Source organism: Taudactylus pleione, unplaced genomic scaffold, assembly GCF_031769625.1.
Source record: "Taudactylus pleione unplaced genomic scaffold, aTauple2 ptg000001l, whole genome shotgun sequence".
NCBI classification, from domain to species: Eukaryota; Metazoa; Chordata; class Amphibia; order Anura; family Myobatrachidae; genus Taudactylus; species Taudactylus pleione.
Window position 1 is genome coordinate 97,685 of NW_028284404.1, and position 20,953 is coordinate 118,637.

At 49.9% G+C, this 20,953-nt stretch overlaps 1 protein-coding gene across 3 annotated transcripts in view; it reads left to right on the forward strand.

Annotated features, from left to right (window-relative positions):
* GABBR1 (gamma-aminobutyric acid type B receptor subunit 1) overlaps window positions 1-20,953 on the forward strand; it is a 136,523-nt gene that overhangs the window by 80,960 nt on the left and 34,610 nt on the right. For all 3 annotated transcript variants that reach the window (XM_088467161.1, XM_088467417.1, XM_088467663.1), the window contains 9 exons: window positions 160-261; window positions 614-679; window positions 1,176-1,367; window positions 1,462-1,704; window positions 3,066-3,129; window positions 3,699-3,776; window positions 4,204-4,354; window positions 6,926-7,058; window positions 7,916-8,032. In XM_088467161.1, the coding sequence (XP_088323287.1) occupies window positions 160-261; window positions 614-679; window positions 1,176-1,367; window positions 1,462-1,704; window positions 3,066-3,129; window positions 3,699-3,776; window positions 4,204-4,354; window positions 6,926-7,058; window positions 7,916-8,032 (1,146 nt within the window). The remainder of the gene's footprint in view (window positions 1-159; window positions 262-613; window positions 680-1,175; window positions 1,368-1,461; window positions 1,705-3,065; window positions 3,130-3,698; window positions 3,777-4,203; window positions 4,355-6,925; window positions 7,059-7,915; window positions 8,033-20,953) is intronic.

A 20,953-nucleotide genomic window follows, 5' to 3' on the forward strand; every position in this document is an offset into this window, starting at 1 on the left:
GGGAGATGATATCATAAGACCTGTCTGCTGCAATATCACATAACTCATTATCTTAATAACTGGGCCCTTCCTCCCCATAGAAATCCCGCAGGTCTCTATAATTACAAGACATGTCAGACCTTTCGAGAGGCTTCACTGATTAATTCCTTCCCTTTTTAGACTCTGGACGACCTGGAGGAGCGCGTGAAGGAAGCCGGGATTGAAATCACCTTCCGACAAAGCTTCTTTTCCGACCCAACGGTTCCGGTGAAAAATCTCAAGGTACAGGGCTCGTGTCCTAGTCGTCTCTTGGGAGATGGCTGCTGGTTGGAATTAGAATTCATCGAGCGCAGCGTCCTTCCCGCGAGACTAAGCTTTAGTCGATGGTTAGGACTGCACCGCAACGATTGACTCTCTGCGTGGTCAATAAAGCTCATTAATTGACTTCACTCTACCACATTCCCTCGTCTGCCTCCTCTGTTCTCTACCTCTGCTTTCTTCTTTTGTCACTGACCTGGAGTCCTTTCTGTCCCTTCTACCTTCACTTCTCCTTCAATGCTCCAAAGTCTTGATCTGCTCTCTATCTTCTCTCCTCATTGTATTATTATCACCGCTCTTTATCTCTACCTTTCAGCGGCAGGATGCCAGGATAATAGTTGGATTATTCTACGAAACTGAAGCACGGAAGGTCTTTTGTGAGGTAAAATGAGACATTTCTTACTGGTTCCTCTGCGGTACATGACGTTTCTTGTTCTTAGAACTGCTGCTTCTTAATCTTCTCAATATGGAGTCACCTCCGAGTTGTTGTCGGCTGTACAGCGCTATGATCTTGTACACATCCTGACTCTGCACGTCCCCCTGATCTTAAGGTTCATACAGTATGTGTCTCCTGAAGTTATCTTTTTGAGGTCCCTTTAGAAGTCTATAGGGGAGATGTATTAAAATTTTGGAGAGAGATAAAGTGGAGAAGTTTCCCAAACCAACCAATGAGATTCTAACTGTCATTTTACATGCAGTGCTGGATAAATGACAGAAGCTGATTGGTTGCTATGAGCACTTTATCTCTCTCCAAGATTTGATACATCTCCCCCCATATATATATATGTCACCACATAATATTCGCTTTTTTTCTACATGAAAACCTTACAGGTTCCCTCGATTCTCAAAAACTTCTTCATGACTTCTTCTTTCATAAGGTCTACAAGGAACGTCTCTTTGGTAAAAAGTATGTTTGGTTCCTGATTGGTTGGTATGCCGACAACTGGTTCAAGACTCCCGACCCAGCCATTAACTGCACCGTGGAGGAGATGACTCGGGCCGTGGAGGGTCACGTGACCACAGAGATAGTAATGCTGAACCCAGAAAATACACGTGGCATCTCCAACATGGTACATTTTTACCACTGGTTATGTGACTGCGCCGTGCTCAGGCTCCTCCCTTCTATTGCTCCTCTTTGATGTATCTCCCTTACTCTCTTCCCAGACATCTCAGGAGTTCATGGAGAAGCTTCAGAAGCGTCTCGGTAAGGACCCAGAAGGGGTTGGAGGTCTGCAGGAGGCCCCTCTTGCATATGATGCCATCTGGGCCCTTGCTCTTGCCCTCAATAAGACCGCCTATGAATTGTCCAAGAAGGGATTATGGCTGGAAGACTTCAACTACAACAACGACAACATCAGCCGGGAGATCTATAAGGCCATGAACTCGTCTTCCTTCGACGGCGTCTCAGTGAGTTCCCCCCATTCATCATCAGGTCTTTGATTTATACTGTGGTGTCACCAGCATTTCCCCGTCGCTGCGTATCATTTGTGCTCCATCATGTTCTTCTGCCTGCCCTTCTCTCAGGGAGCAAACGGATGATTCATTTCCCTCATCTTTTATACATAGCGTGACATTTTCAGAATATTAAAATACAAATATAAGAACTTCAGGAAAACATTTTTGGTGTATTACCCGTGTATTTTATTCCATCGCAAATGACAAAATGAAGACACTTTAAAAAAAAATAAAAAGAATATTTGTAAACTATGTACTTGAACACAATTCTTTAGAGAACAATGCACCAAATTTATTAATGTGTATAAATATGATTGTTGCCGTCTACAACGTTTTCTGCTCAGTTGTGGAAAAGTTTTCAAAAATGTTTCCCTTATTTTTATTTTATTTTCTTCTAGCAACTGTGACGTTCAGTCGGGCGGGTTAGGGTCCCTCTCCTGGGTAGAAGGACTCCTTTCTTACACACACACAGCAGCAGGGAAGCAGCACACCAGTCTGGATGCGAGTAAAAGCTGGTCGGCGCCAGTCTTTATTGTACAATGTCAGAAATAACATAAAGAAAACATAAACATAAATCCTAGCCCTGTCGGGGCACTAACTTCACAAGTGACTTCCCTTACTACATGATCCTGGCAGGGCCTAATGCCCTCACCAGCCGCAAAAACATAACACAGTCCTCATAGCTAGGTTTCCCAGGGTCTCTGAGCAAACTCCCTGTCTGCTCACCCAGGTGAGACACTCAGCCCTAAACAAACTAAGCATATGTTGGCCATTCTCAGCTGGAAGCCCTAATGAGCCTGTTACCAAGCTGAAAGGCCCAAAACCTGGAGTGGCCGTGGGTGGAGCCCTTCCTCTCACCCACAACTCCCAGAACCCAAACCGGCTTTTCAAAAAGCCAAGAATCAAGCCTGCTACACTGCAGACTTTCCCCCTTAGGGATTTTAAACACATAGGACAGGAATCTGGGATAAATGTCCCTGTCACAGACCACTTTACCAGTGATCCTATCACACAACCTAGAAGAGAGTCTATTGCATGGCTCTGCAGGGTTTTAAAAGTGTCGTCACTTTCAAGTGTGTTGGCTTACACGTGACACCATGTTGTTTCATGTGTTATCTCCATAGCACTCAATAGCATTGCACGTACACCTTCAATCACCTTGCATTGGGACTAATTCGTAGCTGGGTACCTGTACATTTCTGTCTTTCTCTTATCTACATGAGTCTCCCAACAGTATCATCACCTAATGTTTATTCCCACTTCATGTTTATGTCATTACCACCTTTGACACGCATCCGTACTTCAACCCCCAGGGTCACGTGGTCTTTGACGCAAGCGGTTCTCGTATGGCCTGGACGCTTATAGAGCAGCTTCAAGGTGGGTGATCTTGGGATCCGATCCAAAGAGTTGCATAGAGACCAGGGCGAGTATTTGGGCTATTTAGATGGCGTTCTGTACACCCCAAATACCCCAAAATCTTCTTAGACTCTCACTCCGAAATGGTCTCTCTCCAATACAGAACACCTCCACTAAATTGATTAACAGTTGGGGATGAAAACTGGTGCTCAGACTAAAGGTGATGTCTCCCATAGCAACCTGTTTAGCTTTTGTTTTCATAATTCCCCAATGGTGTAGCTATCACACCTGTCAGGTGTTTGTTGTCAGCAGTCTGATACTAGATGAGTGTGATCTGGTCTAAGCTACCTTCTCCTTCCGTGGTTGGTGGGTGACCTTGCAGTTGCACCAGTAACCACAACCCATAATTCTTCCAGGCAGTTCCGTTCTGCCTGATGGTTTTAGTGGACTGGTCGTACGTTAGGCGATGTGTGGCCAGTTTTGTTCCCATGATGAGCGTAACTGACTGTCAGATGATAAGCTGATATTTGATTGGCTGCTTTTGGGTACAGTGAATTTGTTCTGTGTACTATCCCCCTCTTGTTCCACAGGTGGCATCTACAAGAAGATTGGGTATTATGACAGCACGAAGGACAATCTCTCCTGGTATAACAACGACAAGTGGATCGGTGAGTTAAAAGATGGGACATTTCGCCCACATGATCCTTTACCCAAAAACATCTTGTGAGATGTATCAAACCTTGGAGAGAGAGAGATAGTCCCAACCAATCAGCTTCTAACTGTTATGTTACAGGCTGTGTTTGAAAAAGACAGTTAGGAGCTGATTGGCTGGTACTTTATCTCTCTCCAAGGCTTAGTGCATCTTCCCCTAAGTCTCTTCTGTGTGATTATCATCCCTCCTCCTTTATGTCCCTTTCCTTCCATCTGTATTTATTTCTCATTTCCTGTCGTCATCCTCCCTTTTGTTCTCAAACAAATGCTCTCATCAGTGCTTATTTTTGGCACTCTATATTTATCTCCGATGTCTGCATCCTCGCACTCTCCCCCTGCTGGTTTTACTGTCTGACTCTATCTATCTATCTATCTCATATTTAGGGGGGTCTCCTCCCGCGGACCACACCAAGGTGATCATCACTTTCAGATACGTTTCTCAGAAGCTCTTCATTTCTGTCTCGGTTCTTGCTGGACTTGGTATACTCCTGGGGTTTGTCTGTCTGTCCTTCAACATATACAATAGTCACGTGCGGTGAGTGCCAGGGCTTTTGGGCCATGTACAATATGTTAGATCAGTTCATTGGAGAGGAGAAAGTGAGTAGAAGTGTGATTGGTTCGCAGAGGAGAGTAGGAAACCAGTGAGAGTGGGGAAGAGAGGAGAGAATCAGGATGAGGGTGAGTGGTGACCAGAGAAAATAGTAGGGATGAGGGTGAGTGGAGAGCAGAGGAGAGCGTGGGGATAAGGACGATTGGTGAGCAAGAGGGTGAGTGGTGAGCATTGGAGTGAGTGATGAGAATTGGAGATAGTGTGGATGAGGGTGAGAGGTAGGCTCTGAATAAGATAAACTGTGGATTAGTGGTGGGGATGAGGGTGAGTAGTGGTGATGAGGGTGAGTATTGAGGAGAGAGGGGATGAGGGTGAGTGGTGGTGATGAGGGTGCGTAGTGAGGAGAGAGTGGGGATGAGGTTGAATGGTGAGGAAAGGAGAGAGTGTGGGATGAGGGTGAGTAGTGCGGAAAGGAGAGAGTGGGGATGAGGGTTGGTAGTGAGGAGAGAGTGGGGATGAGGGTGAATGGTGAGGAGAGGAGAGAGTGTGGGATGAGGGTGAGTAGTGAGGAAAGGAGAGAGTGGGGATAAGGGTTGGTAGTGAGGAGAGAGTTGGGATGAGGGTGAATGGTGAGGAGAGGTGATAGTGTTGGATGAGGGTGAGTAGTGAGGAGAGGAAAGAGCGGGGATGAGGGTGAGTGATAAGAATTGGAGAGAGTGTGGATGAGAGTGGGTGGTGAGCTGTGGATATGATAAATTGTGGGTGAGTGGTGGGGGTGAGTAGTACGGATGAGGGTGAGAAGTGAGGAGAGAGTGGGGAAGAGGGTGAATGTTGTGCATAGAAGTGAGTGGGGATGAGAGTGAGTGATGAGAATTGGGGAGAGTAGGGATGAGGGTGAGTGATGAGAATTGGAGAGAGTGGGGATGAGGGTGAGTGATGAGAATTGGAGAGAGTGGGGATGAGGGTGAGTGATGAGAATTGGAGAGAGTGGGGATGAGGGTGAGTGATGAGAATTGGAGAGAGTGGGGATGAGGGTGAGTGATGAGAATTGGAGAGAGTGGGGATGAGAGTGTGATGAGAATTGGAGAGAGTGGGGATGAGGGAGAGTGATGAGAATTGGAAAGAGTGGGGATGAGGGTGAGTGATGAGAATTGGAGAGAGTGGGGATGAGGGTGAGTGATGAGAATTGGAGAGAGTGGGGATGAGGGTGAGTGGTGAGCAGTGGAGAGTGGGAATGAGGGTGAGTGATGAGAATTGGAGAGAGTGGGGATGAGGGTTAGTGATGAGAATTGGAGAGAGTGGGGATGAGGGTGAGTGATGAGAATTGGAGAGAGTGGGGATGAGGGTGAGTGATGAGAATTGGAGAGAGTAAGGATGAGGGAGAGTGATGAGAATTGGAAAGAGTGGGGATGAGGGTGAGTGATGAGAATTGAAGAGAGTGGGGATGAGGGTGAGTGGTGAGCAGTGGAGAGTGGGAATGAGGGTGAGTGATGAGAATTGGAGAGAGTGGGGATGAGGGAGAGTGATGAGAATTGGAAAGAGTGGGGATGAGGGTGAGTGATGAGAATTGGAGAGAGTGGGGATGAGGGTGAGTGATGAGAATTGGAGAGAGTGGGGATGAGGGTGAGTGATGAGAATTGGAGAGAGTGGGGATGAGAGTGAGTGATGAGAATTGGAGAGCGTGGGGATGAGAGTGAGTGATGAGAATTGGAGAGCGTGGGGATGAGAGTGAGTGATGAGAATTGGAGAGCGTGGGGATGAGAGTGAGTGATGAGAATTGGAGAGAGTGGGGATGAGAGTAAGTGGTGACTGTGGAGAGGATAGAGTGGGATGAGGAGGAGCAGGGAAGGGAGTGAGATTGAGTGTTGAGCTGTGGATAGGAGAAACTGTGGCTGAATGGTGGGGTGTCTCCATTCCTTATCAATTTAAAAGGACCTTGTTTTTTTTACCTTTGCACTATAACTGCCCTTATGCTGTATTTGTGAAAGCTTGTAGTGCAATCACTTCTTTTCTTTGTTTATCAAATGTTTTCAGTGTTCCCCCTCTTACATCTCCAACCTTATCCCATGCCACTGACTGTCTCCTTGCCTCTGGGCTGGTCACTGTACCTCCTTCTCCTCCTGCAGCCAATACTTCTCTCATGCTGCTTTCTCTTCTCTGGAACTCCCTGCCCCACCCTATAAGACTGTCTACCAGCCAGTAGGCACAGTGCTGCAGTGCTGGGCAGTCAGAAATTCCATTTCTGTAGGAGATCAATGAGAGGTGACAAGCTGGCAGCTTTTTACCAATACACCCCAGAGGTCATTCAGAAACTGTATGGTAAAATCCGCTGGTTAATTCTGTAATAGAAATTCACCTCTAGGGACTGTCAAGCATGGAGTACCTCCATTTATAGTTCTGGAACAGCTGCTCCTTAATGATTGTAGTCACTGGTCTAAGCCATTAGATCACAGCCATACAGTTACAATTCTGGGAGTACCACCATTATACTGGGAGACAGCTGTATGATACATAAAGTAAGAAGATGGTCATTATGTTGCTTTATCTTTATTGCAGGTACATTCAGAACTCCCAACCCCACCTGAATGATGTGACAGCCGCAGGCTGCATCCTGGCCCTCGCAGCCGTGTTCCCTCTCGGCCTCGATGGGTATCACATTGAGACGTGGCACTTCCCGCTGGTGTGCCAGGTGAGAGGCTGCCGTACATGACGCGACAACAAAAGCAAGATCAGGACAGTTGGGCAGACCGTGAGATGAGGCACATATATCACCAGGCGCACCAAGCAACACACATTGGGACAGTCAGCGGAGTCATTTACCCACAGTGCAGCTGTCCAGTAACATGTCATATAGTAGATATCTGGGGCTAAATGTGATAGACTGCGAGCCGCCCCCGTTGCGGGAATACATGCAAGTATGGCCGTATTTTTAAAGCAGCAAGCGTGTTAATGGCTAAACCAAGCTGCTTTAGCCTTTATCATGCTTGCTGCTTTAAAAATACGGGCAACTCGCATGTATTCCCGCAGAGGCACTGGCTCGCAGTCTATTACATTTAGCCCAAGGTTTTCTGTCTCAAATTCCAAGTAAATATTGTACCATCTTACAATGTACCCGTCACCGGTATACCACACTGGGACAAAGGGGGAGATGTATCAAGTGGAGAGAGTTAAAGTACCAACCAATCAGCCCCTAACTGTCATTTTACAGGCTCAGGTTGAAAAATTACAGAAGTTGATTGGTTGGTACTTTATCGCTCTCCAAGGTTTGATACATTTCTCCAGTCTTTCGTGCCTAACAGATGAATGGTTCCTTGTGGTTGCATTCTCATTAACGTCTGTTGCCCACAAAATGGCTGCCACCACTGTATAGGCGATGGGTATGCTTTAATGATTAGGAAAGATGAATGTAAACGGCTGGAGGTAGTGAGGTCACCAGTACTGTATATAGACTGTGTGTCCATTCCTCTTACACTTTGTAATCTCTACCCCTGTGTGTCTTCTGATGACTCCCGTCCTCCGCTGTTGGGTTCCCGTCGTGTCACACAGGCCCGTCTCTGGCTCCTGGGTCTGGGCTTCAGCCTGGCGTACGGCAGCATGTTTACCAAGATCTGGTGGATTCATACAGCATTCACTAAGAAGGACGACAAGAAGGAGAGGAGGAAGGTAAGGCTGTGATCTTGTGTAATCATTGGCGAGTGATGGGGGTGGGCTTACTAAGGACCTTCCGCTGAGGAGTCTGCTCTTGGAAATAAAATGTCTGCCATCTTACGGCTACTGGATATTGGTGATATTACTGTAATGTCTTATAAATGCTTCCATGAAGTTATTGTTGGTACTGTGTGAGCATTCTTCAGTGTTTCATTGGATTTTGGCCAGTAGGTGGCACTGTTCTGTTGGTGATCGGTTGATACTTCATTTTAGCAGAGCAAGTGGTCTATTTGTATATTCTAAATAGAGGCTTAAATAGCCAGGCTATTCCAGTGTTTTGCTCCCAAAGTCCAGGACCTCATATAACATAAAGTCCCGTCAGTGTGTGCACAGGAGCATCAGTAGCAGGGATAATTGGTACCCTGAGCAGCTTATCCGTCCATTTTTGTTTCGTTTTAACTGAAATAGTGAAAAGTGGGGACTGAGACCTAAGTAATGTGGGTTAGACTGTTTGGGTGTCATTTAATGAGGTGTAAGAATAACCTGCAGCATGGTTACATTGTGAATGGAAGTGCCCACAGTGTAGTTGGAGATATACGTCTCTCCATAATGCACATGCTAGCTCCTGTATGCAGACAGGAGAGAGGCAGGAAGGGATGGGCAAGCGTTCGGCGAGTACAGTGCTCAGGCCCCGGCGCAGAATACGCCCTGATGATGACGACCGGTAGCCGTGTCTGGATGGCTGATTGCGCCTGGACCCCTCTTACTGATATAAATCATTTATGTGGCCGCCATGTTGTGTGACGTTGCTGAATTGTTACACGGGGAGACAGTGATCGTGCGCAGTATTTATGTGAATTAGTACTTTTATTTTGTATTCAATTCTACTTCGCATGGTAAATGTGACTTTTGCATTTTATCAATAACTCTGGGGGTGATTCAGCTTGGGACGGAATTGTAAAGCTTCATGCAGGCAGCTGTGCAGTTCCGTCTTTGCAAATATGCAAATGCAGCAGGAGGTGTGTATGACACCCCCTGTATGACACCCCCTGTATGACACCCCCTGCTGTATTTGCGATCCCAGCACTGCAACCGAGGTCGCAGGCTGGGATCATCATCACGACCATCGGTGGTCGATGATCGCAATGGTGGATGGCGCCAGGCAGCCAAGTAAGTCTCAGCTTACTCAGGCAGGCCGGCTTGTGAGGCCAGGAAACTGCGCCGGTGGACGCAGCCCCTGGCCTTGCCACTGTTCTCTTCTGGTATAACCCAGGCGTATATACTACTGTTCTCTCCTGGTGTAACCCAGGCGTATATACTACTGTTCTCACCTGGTGTATCCCAGGCACATATCCTACTGTTCTCTCCTGGTGTAACCCAGGCACATATCCTACTGTTCTCTCCTGGTGTAACCCAGGCACATATATTACTGTTCTCTCCTGGTGTATCCCAGGCACATATCCTACTGTTCTCTCCTGGTGTAACCCAGGCACATATCCTACTGTTCTCTCCTGGTGTAACCCAGGCACATATATTACTGTTCTCTCCTGGTGTAACCCAGGCACATATCCTACTGTTCTCTCCTGGTGTAACCCAGGCGTATATACTACTGTTCTCACCTGGTGTAACCCAGGCACATACACTACTGTTCTCTCCTGGTGTAACCCAGGCACATACACTACTGTTCTCTCCTGGTGTAACCCAGGCGTATATACTACTGTTCTCACCTGGTGTATCCCAGGCACATACACTACTGCTCTCTCCTGGTGTAACCCAGACACATATACTACTGTTCTCTCCTGGTGTAACCCAGGCACATATACTACTGTTCTCTCCTGGTGTAACACAGGCACATATACTGCTGTTCTCTCCTGGTGTAACCCAGACACATATACTACTGTTCTCTCCTGGTGTAACCCAGGCACATATACTACTGTTCTCTCCTGGTGTAACCCAGGCACATATACTACTGTTCTCTCCTGGTGTAACCCAGGCACATATACTGCTGTTCTCTCCTGGTGTAACCCAGACACATATACTACTGTTCTCTCCTGGTGTAACACAGGCACATACACTACTGCTCTCTCCTGGTGTAACCCAGACACATATACTACTGTTCTCTCCTGGTGTAACCCAGGCACATATACTACTGTTCTCTCCTGGTGTAACACAGGCACATATACTGCTGTTCTCTCCTGGTGTAACCCAGACACATATACTACTGTTCTCTCCTGGTGTAACCCAGGCACATATACTACTGTTCTCTCCTGGTGTAACCCAGGCACATATACTACTGTTCTCTCCTGGTGTAACCCAGACACATATACTGCTATTCTCTCCTGGTGTAACCCAGACACATATACTACTGTTCTCTCCTGGTGTAACCCAGGCACATATACTACTGTTCTCTCCTGGTGTAACCCAGGCACATATACTACTGTTCTCTCCTGGTGTAACCCAGGCACATATACTGCTGTTCTCTCCTAGTGTAACCCAGGTACATATACTACTGTTCTCTCCTGGTGTAACCCAGGCACATATACTACTGTTCTCTCCTGGTGTAACCCAGGCACATATACTACTGTTCTCTCCTGGTGTAACCCAGGCACATATACTACTGTTCTCTCCTGGTGTAACCCAGGCACATATACTACTGTTCTCTCCTGGTGTAACCCAGGCACATATACTACTGTTCTCTCCTGGTGTAACCCAGGCACATACACTACTGTTCTCTCCTGGTGTAACCCAGGCACATATACTACTGTTCTCTCCTGGTGTAACCCGGGCACATATACTACTGTTCTCTCCTGGTGTAACCCGGGCACATATACTACTGTTCTCTCCTGGTGTAACCCAGGCACATATACTACTGTTCTCTCCTGGTGTAACCCAGGCACATATACTACTGTTCTCTCCTGGTGTAACCCAGGCACATATACTACTGTTCTCTCCTGGTGTAACCCAGGCACATATACTACTGTTCTCTCCTGGTGTAACCCAGGCGCATATACTACTGTTCTCTCCTGGTGTAACCCAGGCGCATATACTACTGTTCTCTCCTGGTGTAACCCAGACACATATATTACTGTTCTCTCCTGGTGTAACCCAGGCGCATATATTACCGTTCTCTCCTGGTGTAACCCAGGTGCATATACTACTGTTCTCTCCTGGTGTAACCCAGGCACATATACTACTGTTCTCTCCTGGTGTAACCCAGGCACATATACTGCTGTTCTCTCCTGGTGTAACCCAGACACATATACTACTGTTCTCTCCTGGTGTAACCCAGGCACATATACTGCTGTTCTCTCCTGGTGTAACCCAGGTACATATACTACTGTTCTCTCCTGGTGTAACCCAGGCACATATACTACTGTTCTCTCCTGGTGTAACCCAGGCACATATACTACTGTTCTCTCCTGGTGTAACCCAGGCACATATACTACTGTTCTCTCCTGGTGTAACCCAGGCACATATACTACTGTTCTCTCCTGGTGTAACCCAGGCACATACACTACTGTTCTCTCCTGGTGTAACCCAGGCACATATACTACTGTTCTCTCCTGGTGTAACCCAGGCACATATACTACTGTTCTCTCCTGGTGTAACCCAGGCACATATACTACTGTTCTCTCCTGGTGTAACCCGGGCACATATACTATTGTTCTCTCCTGGTGTAACCCAGGCACATATACTACTGTTCTCTCCTGGTGTAACCCAGACACATATATTACCGTTCTCTCCTGGTGTAACCCAGACACATATATTACCGTTCTCTCCTGGTGTAACCCAGGTGCATATACTACCGTTCCCTCCTGGTGTAACCCAGGCGCATATACTACTGTTCTCTCCTGGTGTAACCCAGGCGCATATACTACTGTTCTCTCCTGGTGTAACCCAGACGCATATACTACTGTTCTCTCCTGGTGTAACCCAGGCGCATATATTACTGTTCTCTCCTGGTGTAACCCAGGCACATATATTACTGTTCTCTCCTGGTGTAACCCAGGCACATATACTACTGTTCTCTCCTGGTGTAACCCAGGCACATATACTACTGTTCTCTCCTGGTGTAACCCAGGCACATATATTACTGTTCTCTCCTGGTGTAACCCAGGCACATATACTACTGTTCTCTCCTGGTGTAACCCAGGCACATATACTACTGTTCTCACCTGGTGTAACACAGGCACATATTCTACTGTTCTCTCCTGGTGTATTCCAGGCGCATATACTACTGTTCTCTCCTGGTGTAACCCAGGCACATATACTACAGTTCTCTCCTGGTGTAACCCAGGCACATATACTACTGTTCTCTCCTGGTGTAACCCAGGCACATATACTACTGTTCTCTCCTGCCCCCAGTAGTAGTCCTCCCATGCAGTGCCCCCAATAGTGGTACCCCTTATGCAGTGCCCTTTAAACAGTGGCCCCAGTTGTAGCCTCCCCTATGCAGTACCCCCATTATTGCCCTTTATATAGTGCCCCCAGTAGTGGTCCCCCAATGTATTGCCCCCAGTGGTAGTCCCCCCCCCTTGTAGTGCCCCTAGTAATAGTCCCCCCCTTGTAGTGCCCCCGGTAGCAGTCCCCCCCCTTGTAGTGCCCCTAGTAGTAGCCCCCCTTGCAGTAGTCCCCCCCACCTTGTAGTGCCCCTAGTAGTAGTCCCCCCCATGTAGTAGTCCCCCCTTGTAGTGCCCCTAGTAGTAGCCCCCCCTTGTAGTAGTCCCTCTAGTAGTAGTCCCCCCCCTTGTAGTGCTCCTAGTAGTAGTCCTGCCTTGTAGTAGTTCCCCCCCTTGTTGAGCCCCCAGTAGTAGTCCCCCTTGTAGTAGTACCCCCCTTGTTGAGCCCCCAGTGGAGGGTCCCCCCCTATGCAGTGCCCCCAGTAGTAGCCCCCCTTGTAGTGCCCCCCCCCACCCCCCAGAAGATACACACGTAATACTAAAAACTGTCCTGAATCCCTGCTCCGGCTCCCGCTGCCACTATCCCTCATCCGTCCGTCCTCCTGGGCCGGGCCGCTCTGCATTATGGGAGAGACGGAGCGCATGAGTAAGCTCCAGCCCGGCTCCGGCAGTGGGCGCAGCAGTCAGAGAGAGTCTGACAGACTCTCATTGGCTGCTAATTACAATAAACACACAGCTGCCGGCGCCGACGGTCAGCGCTACACGCGCTGTGCAACTGTGTCACAGAGACACAGTCTGCCCGTGGCCCGCATGATCGCAGCTGAGGCGCCCTCCACTATGTGGCGCTCTACTCAGCTGCATACCATGCGTATTGGTAGAACCGGCCCTGGTTAAGTGTATACTTGCCAACTCTCCCTGATTGTCGGGGAGACTCCCTGAAATAGTAGCAATCTCCGTAACTCCCTGAAGAGTCTAGCAATCTCCCTGATTGCACCTTACCCCTATTATGTAGCTGTTATATAAACAAAATCAGCAATATATACATTCAAATGGGATCATTAGTGCCATTTCCATGCATTGGTTATAAGGCACCATGATCCCTATGGTTACATGTATTTTCTGAAAAGTATCGGTGTGAATTCATTAACAAATAGATCTTACTAACTGCTTTGGGGCTTATTTACATAGGTGTTGCTTCCACAATCTCCCTGAAATGCTTTTTCAAAAGTAGGTACGTATGGTTCAGTGTAGGTAGTTTTAGCTCTCCCTCCCTGCCTGCTGTGTGTTAGGGAATACAGTGTGTCTCATCCTCCTGTGAGCAGCTCTCTGATTGGCTGATTGCTTGCAGCTCGGTGCAGAAGTGTACATTCCATTCCAGCACAAAAGAATAATATATCTGCCCTGTATTAATATAGATGCTATTCTTATATAACGTTGCAGTCAATGTGATTATTATGTGTGATCGAAGCTGTAGTATACATTTATATACAGCTGTAGTGTACATTTTTCTACTTCAGGGTCCATAGGGTATCCACAGGATACCTTGGGGTATAGGTGTGACGTCAGTCGCAGGGCACCAAAGAGTTAAGCTTTCAGCCTCCCAGGATGCACTAGGTCCCCCTCCTATACCCCGCCCCCGGGCCAAGGCACCTCAGTTTAGTTTGGTGCCCGGCCGGAGTCGGGTGCACCTGTTGGAGTGGGGGCTAGAAGAGCCCCTGAAGCTTATTCTTCATGCAGCTGTGGCTGCACATCTGGATGAACAGCATGGACAGTCAGTCCTGACGTCCATGCTGTCTTCCCTACACCCCGCCGGTACCAGAACGCCGGTACTGATCCGGGGATGCTGGTGGGCGTCTGGGGTCACAGCTAGCGGTGACCCCAGATGCTCCGGACCATGGCCGGATTCAAGGGGGACAGAGGTAAGCAGCGGGGTCCCGCGGTGGGTCCCCGCTGATCACATGGTCCTAAGTCCCCAGGCAGGGGGCTCCCTGGGGACTGGCTGCAGCGTGGAGCCAGGCGACCAACCTGCGCTTCCACTACCCCCTGGGACAGCGGACCGCAGCAGAGCGGTAGCGCTGCGGCGTCCCAGGGGTTAAATGCATGCCAGGGGAGCGCGCCTTCCCTGTCTCACAGCCGGCGCCTCCCCCGCTGCACACAGCCCTCTCTGCATGCTGCCGACTGGTCCTGTGGCAGCGCTCCTCCCCCAGGCCAGCCTCCTCTCTGCTCCTCGGCGGCCATCTTCTCCAGAACGCATGGTGAACGCTGCTGGAAGCGCTGGACGGAAGCATCGTGGTCTGGGTCCCCCCGCATACCTCTCCTCCGCTGTGGTCAGGTCTGTGTATGCAGCGCTGTGTCCTACCAGGCCCTGTGTCTGTGTAGTTGAGTGATCAGCGCTGTTAGTGCAGGAATTGTTATTTCTCTGCATTGTATGTGACTGTGCTAGCGCTGCTGCCTGTAACTTTTCTTCTCTAAACTGTCAGCTTTATTACTGTCCCTGTTCTTTCTGCTAAAGCCCTTGCGGTGCGGTGCTGCAGGGTGGTCTCTCGCCTATTTAATACTTAATTGGTGAGAGAGGTCACATACGTGGTGCCATCATGTCTGAAAGTGATTTTCCCCTCCGGCTACAGTGTACCACGTGCAAAGTACCGTTAGCGGAGGGGGAGGGTAGCGCGGAGGGCCTTTGCCGGCAGTGTTTGTACATGGCGGGGCCTGTTACGGTTACAGCACCGGTACAGGAGCCGCCCTGGGCTTGTTTCGCTCAGGCGTTAACAGCTTTAGTGGGCCAGTTAGCTCCGCAGCCCGCGTTTACTCCGATGGGTTTGTCCCAGCAGTCTGTGGTGTCGTCACCCATGCAGGGGTTCCCACGACAATTGGTGGTACCCCATAGTCTCCCTATTTCCCCGCTCCCGGGTTCTCAGGAGCCAGCGTGGGTTAACTCCCTGACGAGTTCTGTACAGCACTTGTCGGATGTGTTGCAAGGGGAGTCTGTGATGCGGTCTCATAAAAGGCCGGTGGCGTCTCTGTCCGCTCCTTATGAGGATGACGAAGGGACGTCTGATGATGGGGAGATTCTAGATCCTTACGATCAGGAACCTCTCCATACTAAGGACGCTGATGCTAAGTCCAAAGTATATATTCCTGGACTTATTCGGGCGGTCCGCACAGCCTTGGTGATTGAGGACGAAGTTCCCCCAGCGGCTAAATCTAAGTATGCCTTTTTCAAAGATGTGAAGGGCAATGCCACAGTCTTTCCTCTTTCGGGTCAGTTGGTGGACCATTTAGAGGAGGCGTGGAAACAACCTGGCAAAAGATACCAGCCGCAGAGACGCTTGGCGGTGGCTTATCCGTTCGCGGATAATTATTTTGCTAAGTGGGAATCCCCTCCACAGGTGGATTCTCACGTGACCCGTCTTGTCCGTAGTGCCACATTGCCGATGCCATCCATGTCCTCCCTTAAGGATGCTACGGACCGCAAGGTAGAAATCTGCCTGAAGTCCGCTTATTCCCTTGCAGGGGGGGCAGCACGGCCGGCTATGGCCATTTGCTGGGTTGCCAGAGCGATGGAGCGCTGGGCGGATTCATTAGAGGCTTCTTTTGAATCCGACTGTCCGGCCGATCAGGCGGAGTTGATTGGCAATCTCCGTGATTCGGCCACCTACATCAACGAGGCGGCTCTAGACATTAGTACTCTGGTGTCTAGAATTTCTTCAGCAGCGGTAGCTGCTCGTCGCACCTTGTGGCTGCGATCCTGGAAGGCGGACGCAGATTCCAAGAAAGGTCTGGAAGCGTTGCCGTTTACCGGAGAAGTTCTCTTCGGTCCGGATCTGGATAAGATTGTGGCCACGCTGGCGGCAGCCAAATCTGCCTGTCTCCCGTCGGCCGCTGCTCCTTCTGGTTCGGGACCATCGTCCTTTCGGTCATCTAGGGCCCAGGGCAGGCCCAAACCACAGTCGTTTCCTCGACAGGCTGGCCCTAAGAAATCGGTCAAGCCCCGGAAGCAGGCATGGAGTACCAGACGTCCGGCCCCAAGCCAGATGACAAGCCTGCGGCCTGACGGTCCGGGCCTCCCTTTGGGGGATCCCAGGGTGGGAGGCCGCCTGCTACAGTTCGCCCAGTGTTGGTCGACCACTACGACAGACACTTGGGTTCTGGAGGTGGTTTCCCACGGATACGCCCTCTCCTTCCGGCACAGACCCCCGGCTCGCTTCTTCACCACGGGTCTCCCATCAGACCGGAACAAGGCTACGGAGCTGCGGAAGGTATTGCACACTATGCTCCAGGCTGGAGTTATAGTGGCGGTTCCATTCTCCCAGAGGGGCCAGGGTTTCTATTCAAATCTATTTTTGGTACAGAAACCCAATGGGTCATATCGTCCGATTCTCAACCTCAAAGCACTCAACAAGTCTTTGCGGGTCCCGAAGTTTCGGATGGAGACCCTACGGTCCATCATTCTGGCGCTGGAACCTGGGGACTACTTGGTGTCATTGGACATACAGGACGCTTACCTGCATGTCCCTATTCTTTGGCGCCATCAACAGTTCCTCAGGTTTGCAATCAGCAGCGACCACTTCCAGTTTCGGGCGTTACCTTTTGGCCTGGCAACAGCACCACGTGTTTTCACCAAGGTGATGGCGGTCATGGCGGCTTCTCTGCGGCTGCAGGGAGTCCGCATGTTGCCATATTTGGACGACCTGTTATTGGTGGCAGGATCTCCAGAGCTCCTGTTACGCCACTTGGACCTGACCATTGCACTGCTGCAACGGCACGGCTGGCTAATCAACTGGCAGAAGTCCACTCTAATCCCGTCTCGGAGGATTCTGCATCTTGGAGCCTTATTGGACTCGGGACAGCAAAGGATCTTCGTGACGGAGGACAAGATCTCTGCTTTACAGTCAAGGGTGCGCAGTTGTCTGCACAGCCGCCGGGTGTCCTTACACTCGGCGATGAGGTTACTGGGCTCCATGGTGTCGGTGTTCGACATGGTGGAATACGCCCAGTTTCACTCCAGACCTCTGCAGCACCTGATCCTGTCCAAGTGGAACGGGCTGACTCAGTCTCTGAAGTCCCAGACGATTGTGCTCACCCAGGAGGTTCGCCTGTCCCTTACGTGGTGGTTACAGACGACCCACCTCAACAAGGGACGTCCGTTCTGGGTTCCAAATTGGGTCCTGTTGACAACGGACGCCAGTCTTCGGGGCTGGGGAGCAGTTTCGGGTCCACACTTGTTCCAGGGCAGGTGGACGCCGACAGAAGCGGAGCTTCCAATAAATATCTTGGAACTCCGTGCGGTCTTCAATGCTCTCCAGCAGGCACAGCGGTTTCTCCAGGGTCGCCCGGTGCAGGTCCAGTCGGACAACGCTACCACCGTGGCCTACATAAACAGGCAAGGAGGAACTCGCAGTCGGGCGGCTCTCGTAGAGGTCTCTCGGATCCTGGTTTGGGCGGAGCGCAATCTTCCGGCCATATCAGCGGTCTTCATCCCGGGAGTGCTCAATTGGGAGGCGGACTTTCTAAGTCGCCAGGACGTTCATCCGGGGGAATGGTCCCTGCACCCGGACGTTTTTCAACTACTGGTGGACAGGTGGGGTCTTCCAGAAATCGACCTCATGGCGTCCCGGCACAACAACAAGTTGCCGGTGTACGGGTCTCGCACAAGAGACGAAGGGGCGTCTCTGGTGGATGCTCTGTCCGTCCGGTGGACGTTCCGGTTCGCATACCTGTTCCCTCCGGTCTCCCTTCTTCCACGGGTAATCCGGAAATTCAAACAGGAAGGAGGGACGCTCCTGTTGATAGCTCCCGCGTGGCCCAGACGGCACTGGTTCTCAGACCTTCAGGGTCTGTCCGTGGACATTCCTCTGCGGTTGCCGCTACGACCGGACCTTCTGTCTCAGGGTCCTTGCCTTCACCCGGACCTGACTCGGCTGTCTTTGACGGCGTGGCTGTTGAGACGGCCATGCTGAGGTCCCGGGGGTTTTCCAGCTCTGTGGTGCGTACCATGTTACGAGCTCGGAAACCGTCTTCCGCGAGGATATACCATCGCGTGTGGCATACGTTCTTCCAGTGGTGTCGACCGAGAGGTTATGCACCGCGGGAGTTTCGTCTGTCTCGGATTCTCGCCTTCCTGCAAGCGGGACTAGATCATGGGCTTCGCCTTGCTTCTTTGAAGGTACAGGTTTCGGCCCTATCTGTCTGGTTTCACCGTAGGATTGCTACAATCCCGGATGTGCGCACCTTTATGCAGGGTGTTCTCCGCATTCAGCCGCCCTTTGTTCCACCTGTGGCGCCTTGGGATTTGGCTGTGGTCCTGAGGGCTCTCCAAGGACCGCCGTTTGAACCACTGGGCTCAGTGGATCTTAAATGGCTAACAGCCAAGACTGTTTTCCTTCTGGCCATTGCTTCGGCCAGACGTGTTTCTGAGTTAGGGGCTCTTTCTTGTAGACCCCCTTTCTTGGTTTTTTATGGGAACAGGGCAGTGCTCCGCACTCGGCCCGAGTTTCTTCCCAAAGTTGTTTCCCAGTTTCATATTAACGAGGAAATAGTTGTTCCGGCCTTTAACTCACCGGGTCTTTCCGTGGGTGAGGCCTCTTTGGATGTTGTGCGGGCCTTAAGGACTTATGTTGACCGCACTTCTTCGTTTAGGAAGTCGGACGCTTTGTTTGTCCTCTTTGGCTTCCGTAAAAAGGGTTGGCCTGCTTCAAAGCAAACTTTGGCAGCCTGGATCCGTATGGCTATTTCTGAAGCTTATCTTCATGAAGGCCTACCGGTCCCTCCTTCTCTGAAGGCTCATTCCACTAGGTCTGTGGGTCCTTCGTGGGCAGCTCGACGTGGTGCCTCGGCAGTTCAGATCTGCAAGGCTGCTACGTGGTCTTCTGTCCATACCTTCGTGAGGTATTACAGGTTTGACACCTTCGCCTCTCAGGATGCTTCCTTCGGGCGGCGGATTCTCCTTTCTGCACAGGAGCGTCCCCACCCTTAAAGGATACTGCTTTGGGACATCCCCAAGGTATCCTGTGGATACCCTATGGACCCTGAAGTAGAAAATATGAGATATGGTAAGAACTTACCCTTGTTATCTCTATTTCTCCGAAGTCCATAGGGTTCCACAGGACTCCCGCCCTGTCGCACCTGTGCTGCAGATGGGCTTTGCTCTGGTCACCGGTTTTCCGTCTCCCTCTGGTGAGAATGTGATTCTTGTATGTGTCCAGATCTTTGTTCTCTCTCTTCCTTCTCCTCCTCCGGCCTATGGCTTGGTAACTAACTGAGGTGCCTTGGCCCGGGGGCGGGGTATAGGAGGGGGGACCTAGTGCATCCTGGGAGGCTGAAAGCTTAACTCTTTGGTGCCCTGCGACTGACGTCACACCTATACCCCAAGGTATCCTGTGGAACCCTATGGACTTCGTAGAAATAGAGATAACAAGGGTAAGTTCTTACCATATCTCATATTATTTTTTAAATTAGATAAAGTATCACCTTCTCAGGGCCAGATTATCAATAGTTTGAGTGAGACTGCAGACCCAGGCCTCCACATAAAAATAGGCCCATCATTGTGACAGCATTATGATGATAGGCCCATCATTGTGACAGCATTATGATGATAGGCCCTTCATTGTGACAGCATTATGATGATAGGCCCATCATTATGACAGCATTATGATGATAGGCCCTTCATTGTGACAGCATTATGATGATAGGCCCATCATTGTGACAGCATTATGATGATAGGCCCATCATTTTGACAGCATTATGATGATCAGCCGCCCAGCTGGCCCCTCGGTTAGGCAGAAATCATAAGTATTCAAATTGTATTTCAGTCATGCAATTCTACTACTTTTATGTAGTTAGGATGACATTGGGGCTAAAATTATGGGGTGGACACGCCGACATGGCAATGGCCACACCCACACAGCTCCTCTGCTTCTCGCAATAGGCCCTTAATAATTTTCAACCCCAGGTACATGTGGCCATTGATCCAGCCCTGCACCTACTATTTAATACTCTGCAATCATATGTGTCTGGGGGGGTTGGATACAGGATGCCGACACCTGTATCCCTACAGGGTTAGGATACCGACACCTGTCGGTAAGTATCTGAACACTACCACTAAACCTAACAACTCCCCCTCCCTCCCCCCTGCAGCCTAACCCCTCCCACGGCCCTACCCAAACCCTCCCCCTAGTGCCTAACCCTCCCTGGTCGGGAAGCTGGTGCTGGGATTCTGACTAGTGTCGGGACTCCGGCGCCGGCAATCTAAGTGCCGACAGCCGGGATCTCAACTGCACCCCGTCTGGAGCCTTCTGTTACCGCACAAAAGCCGTTAACACAGACCAAGAGCTTTTGTTAATGATATTAATCCAGTTATTAATATTAATCCTATGATATTATTATGATATGATATGATGATATATTATTAATGAATATTAATCCTGTTATTAATCCAGGAATTTTTATTAGTCATTGTTTTGTGTGTTAACTGTTGGCCTTAATATAACCAGCATATACTGATGTCACACACCAGAGATAATCCCAATATAATGCA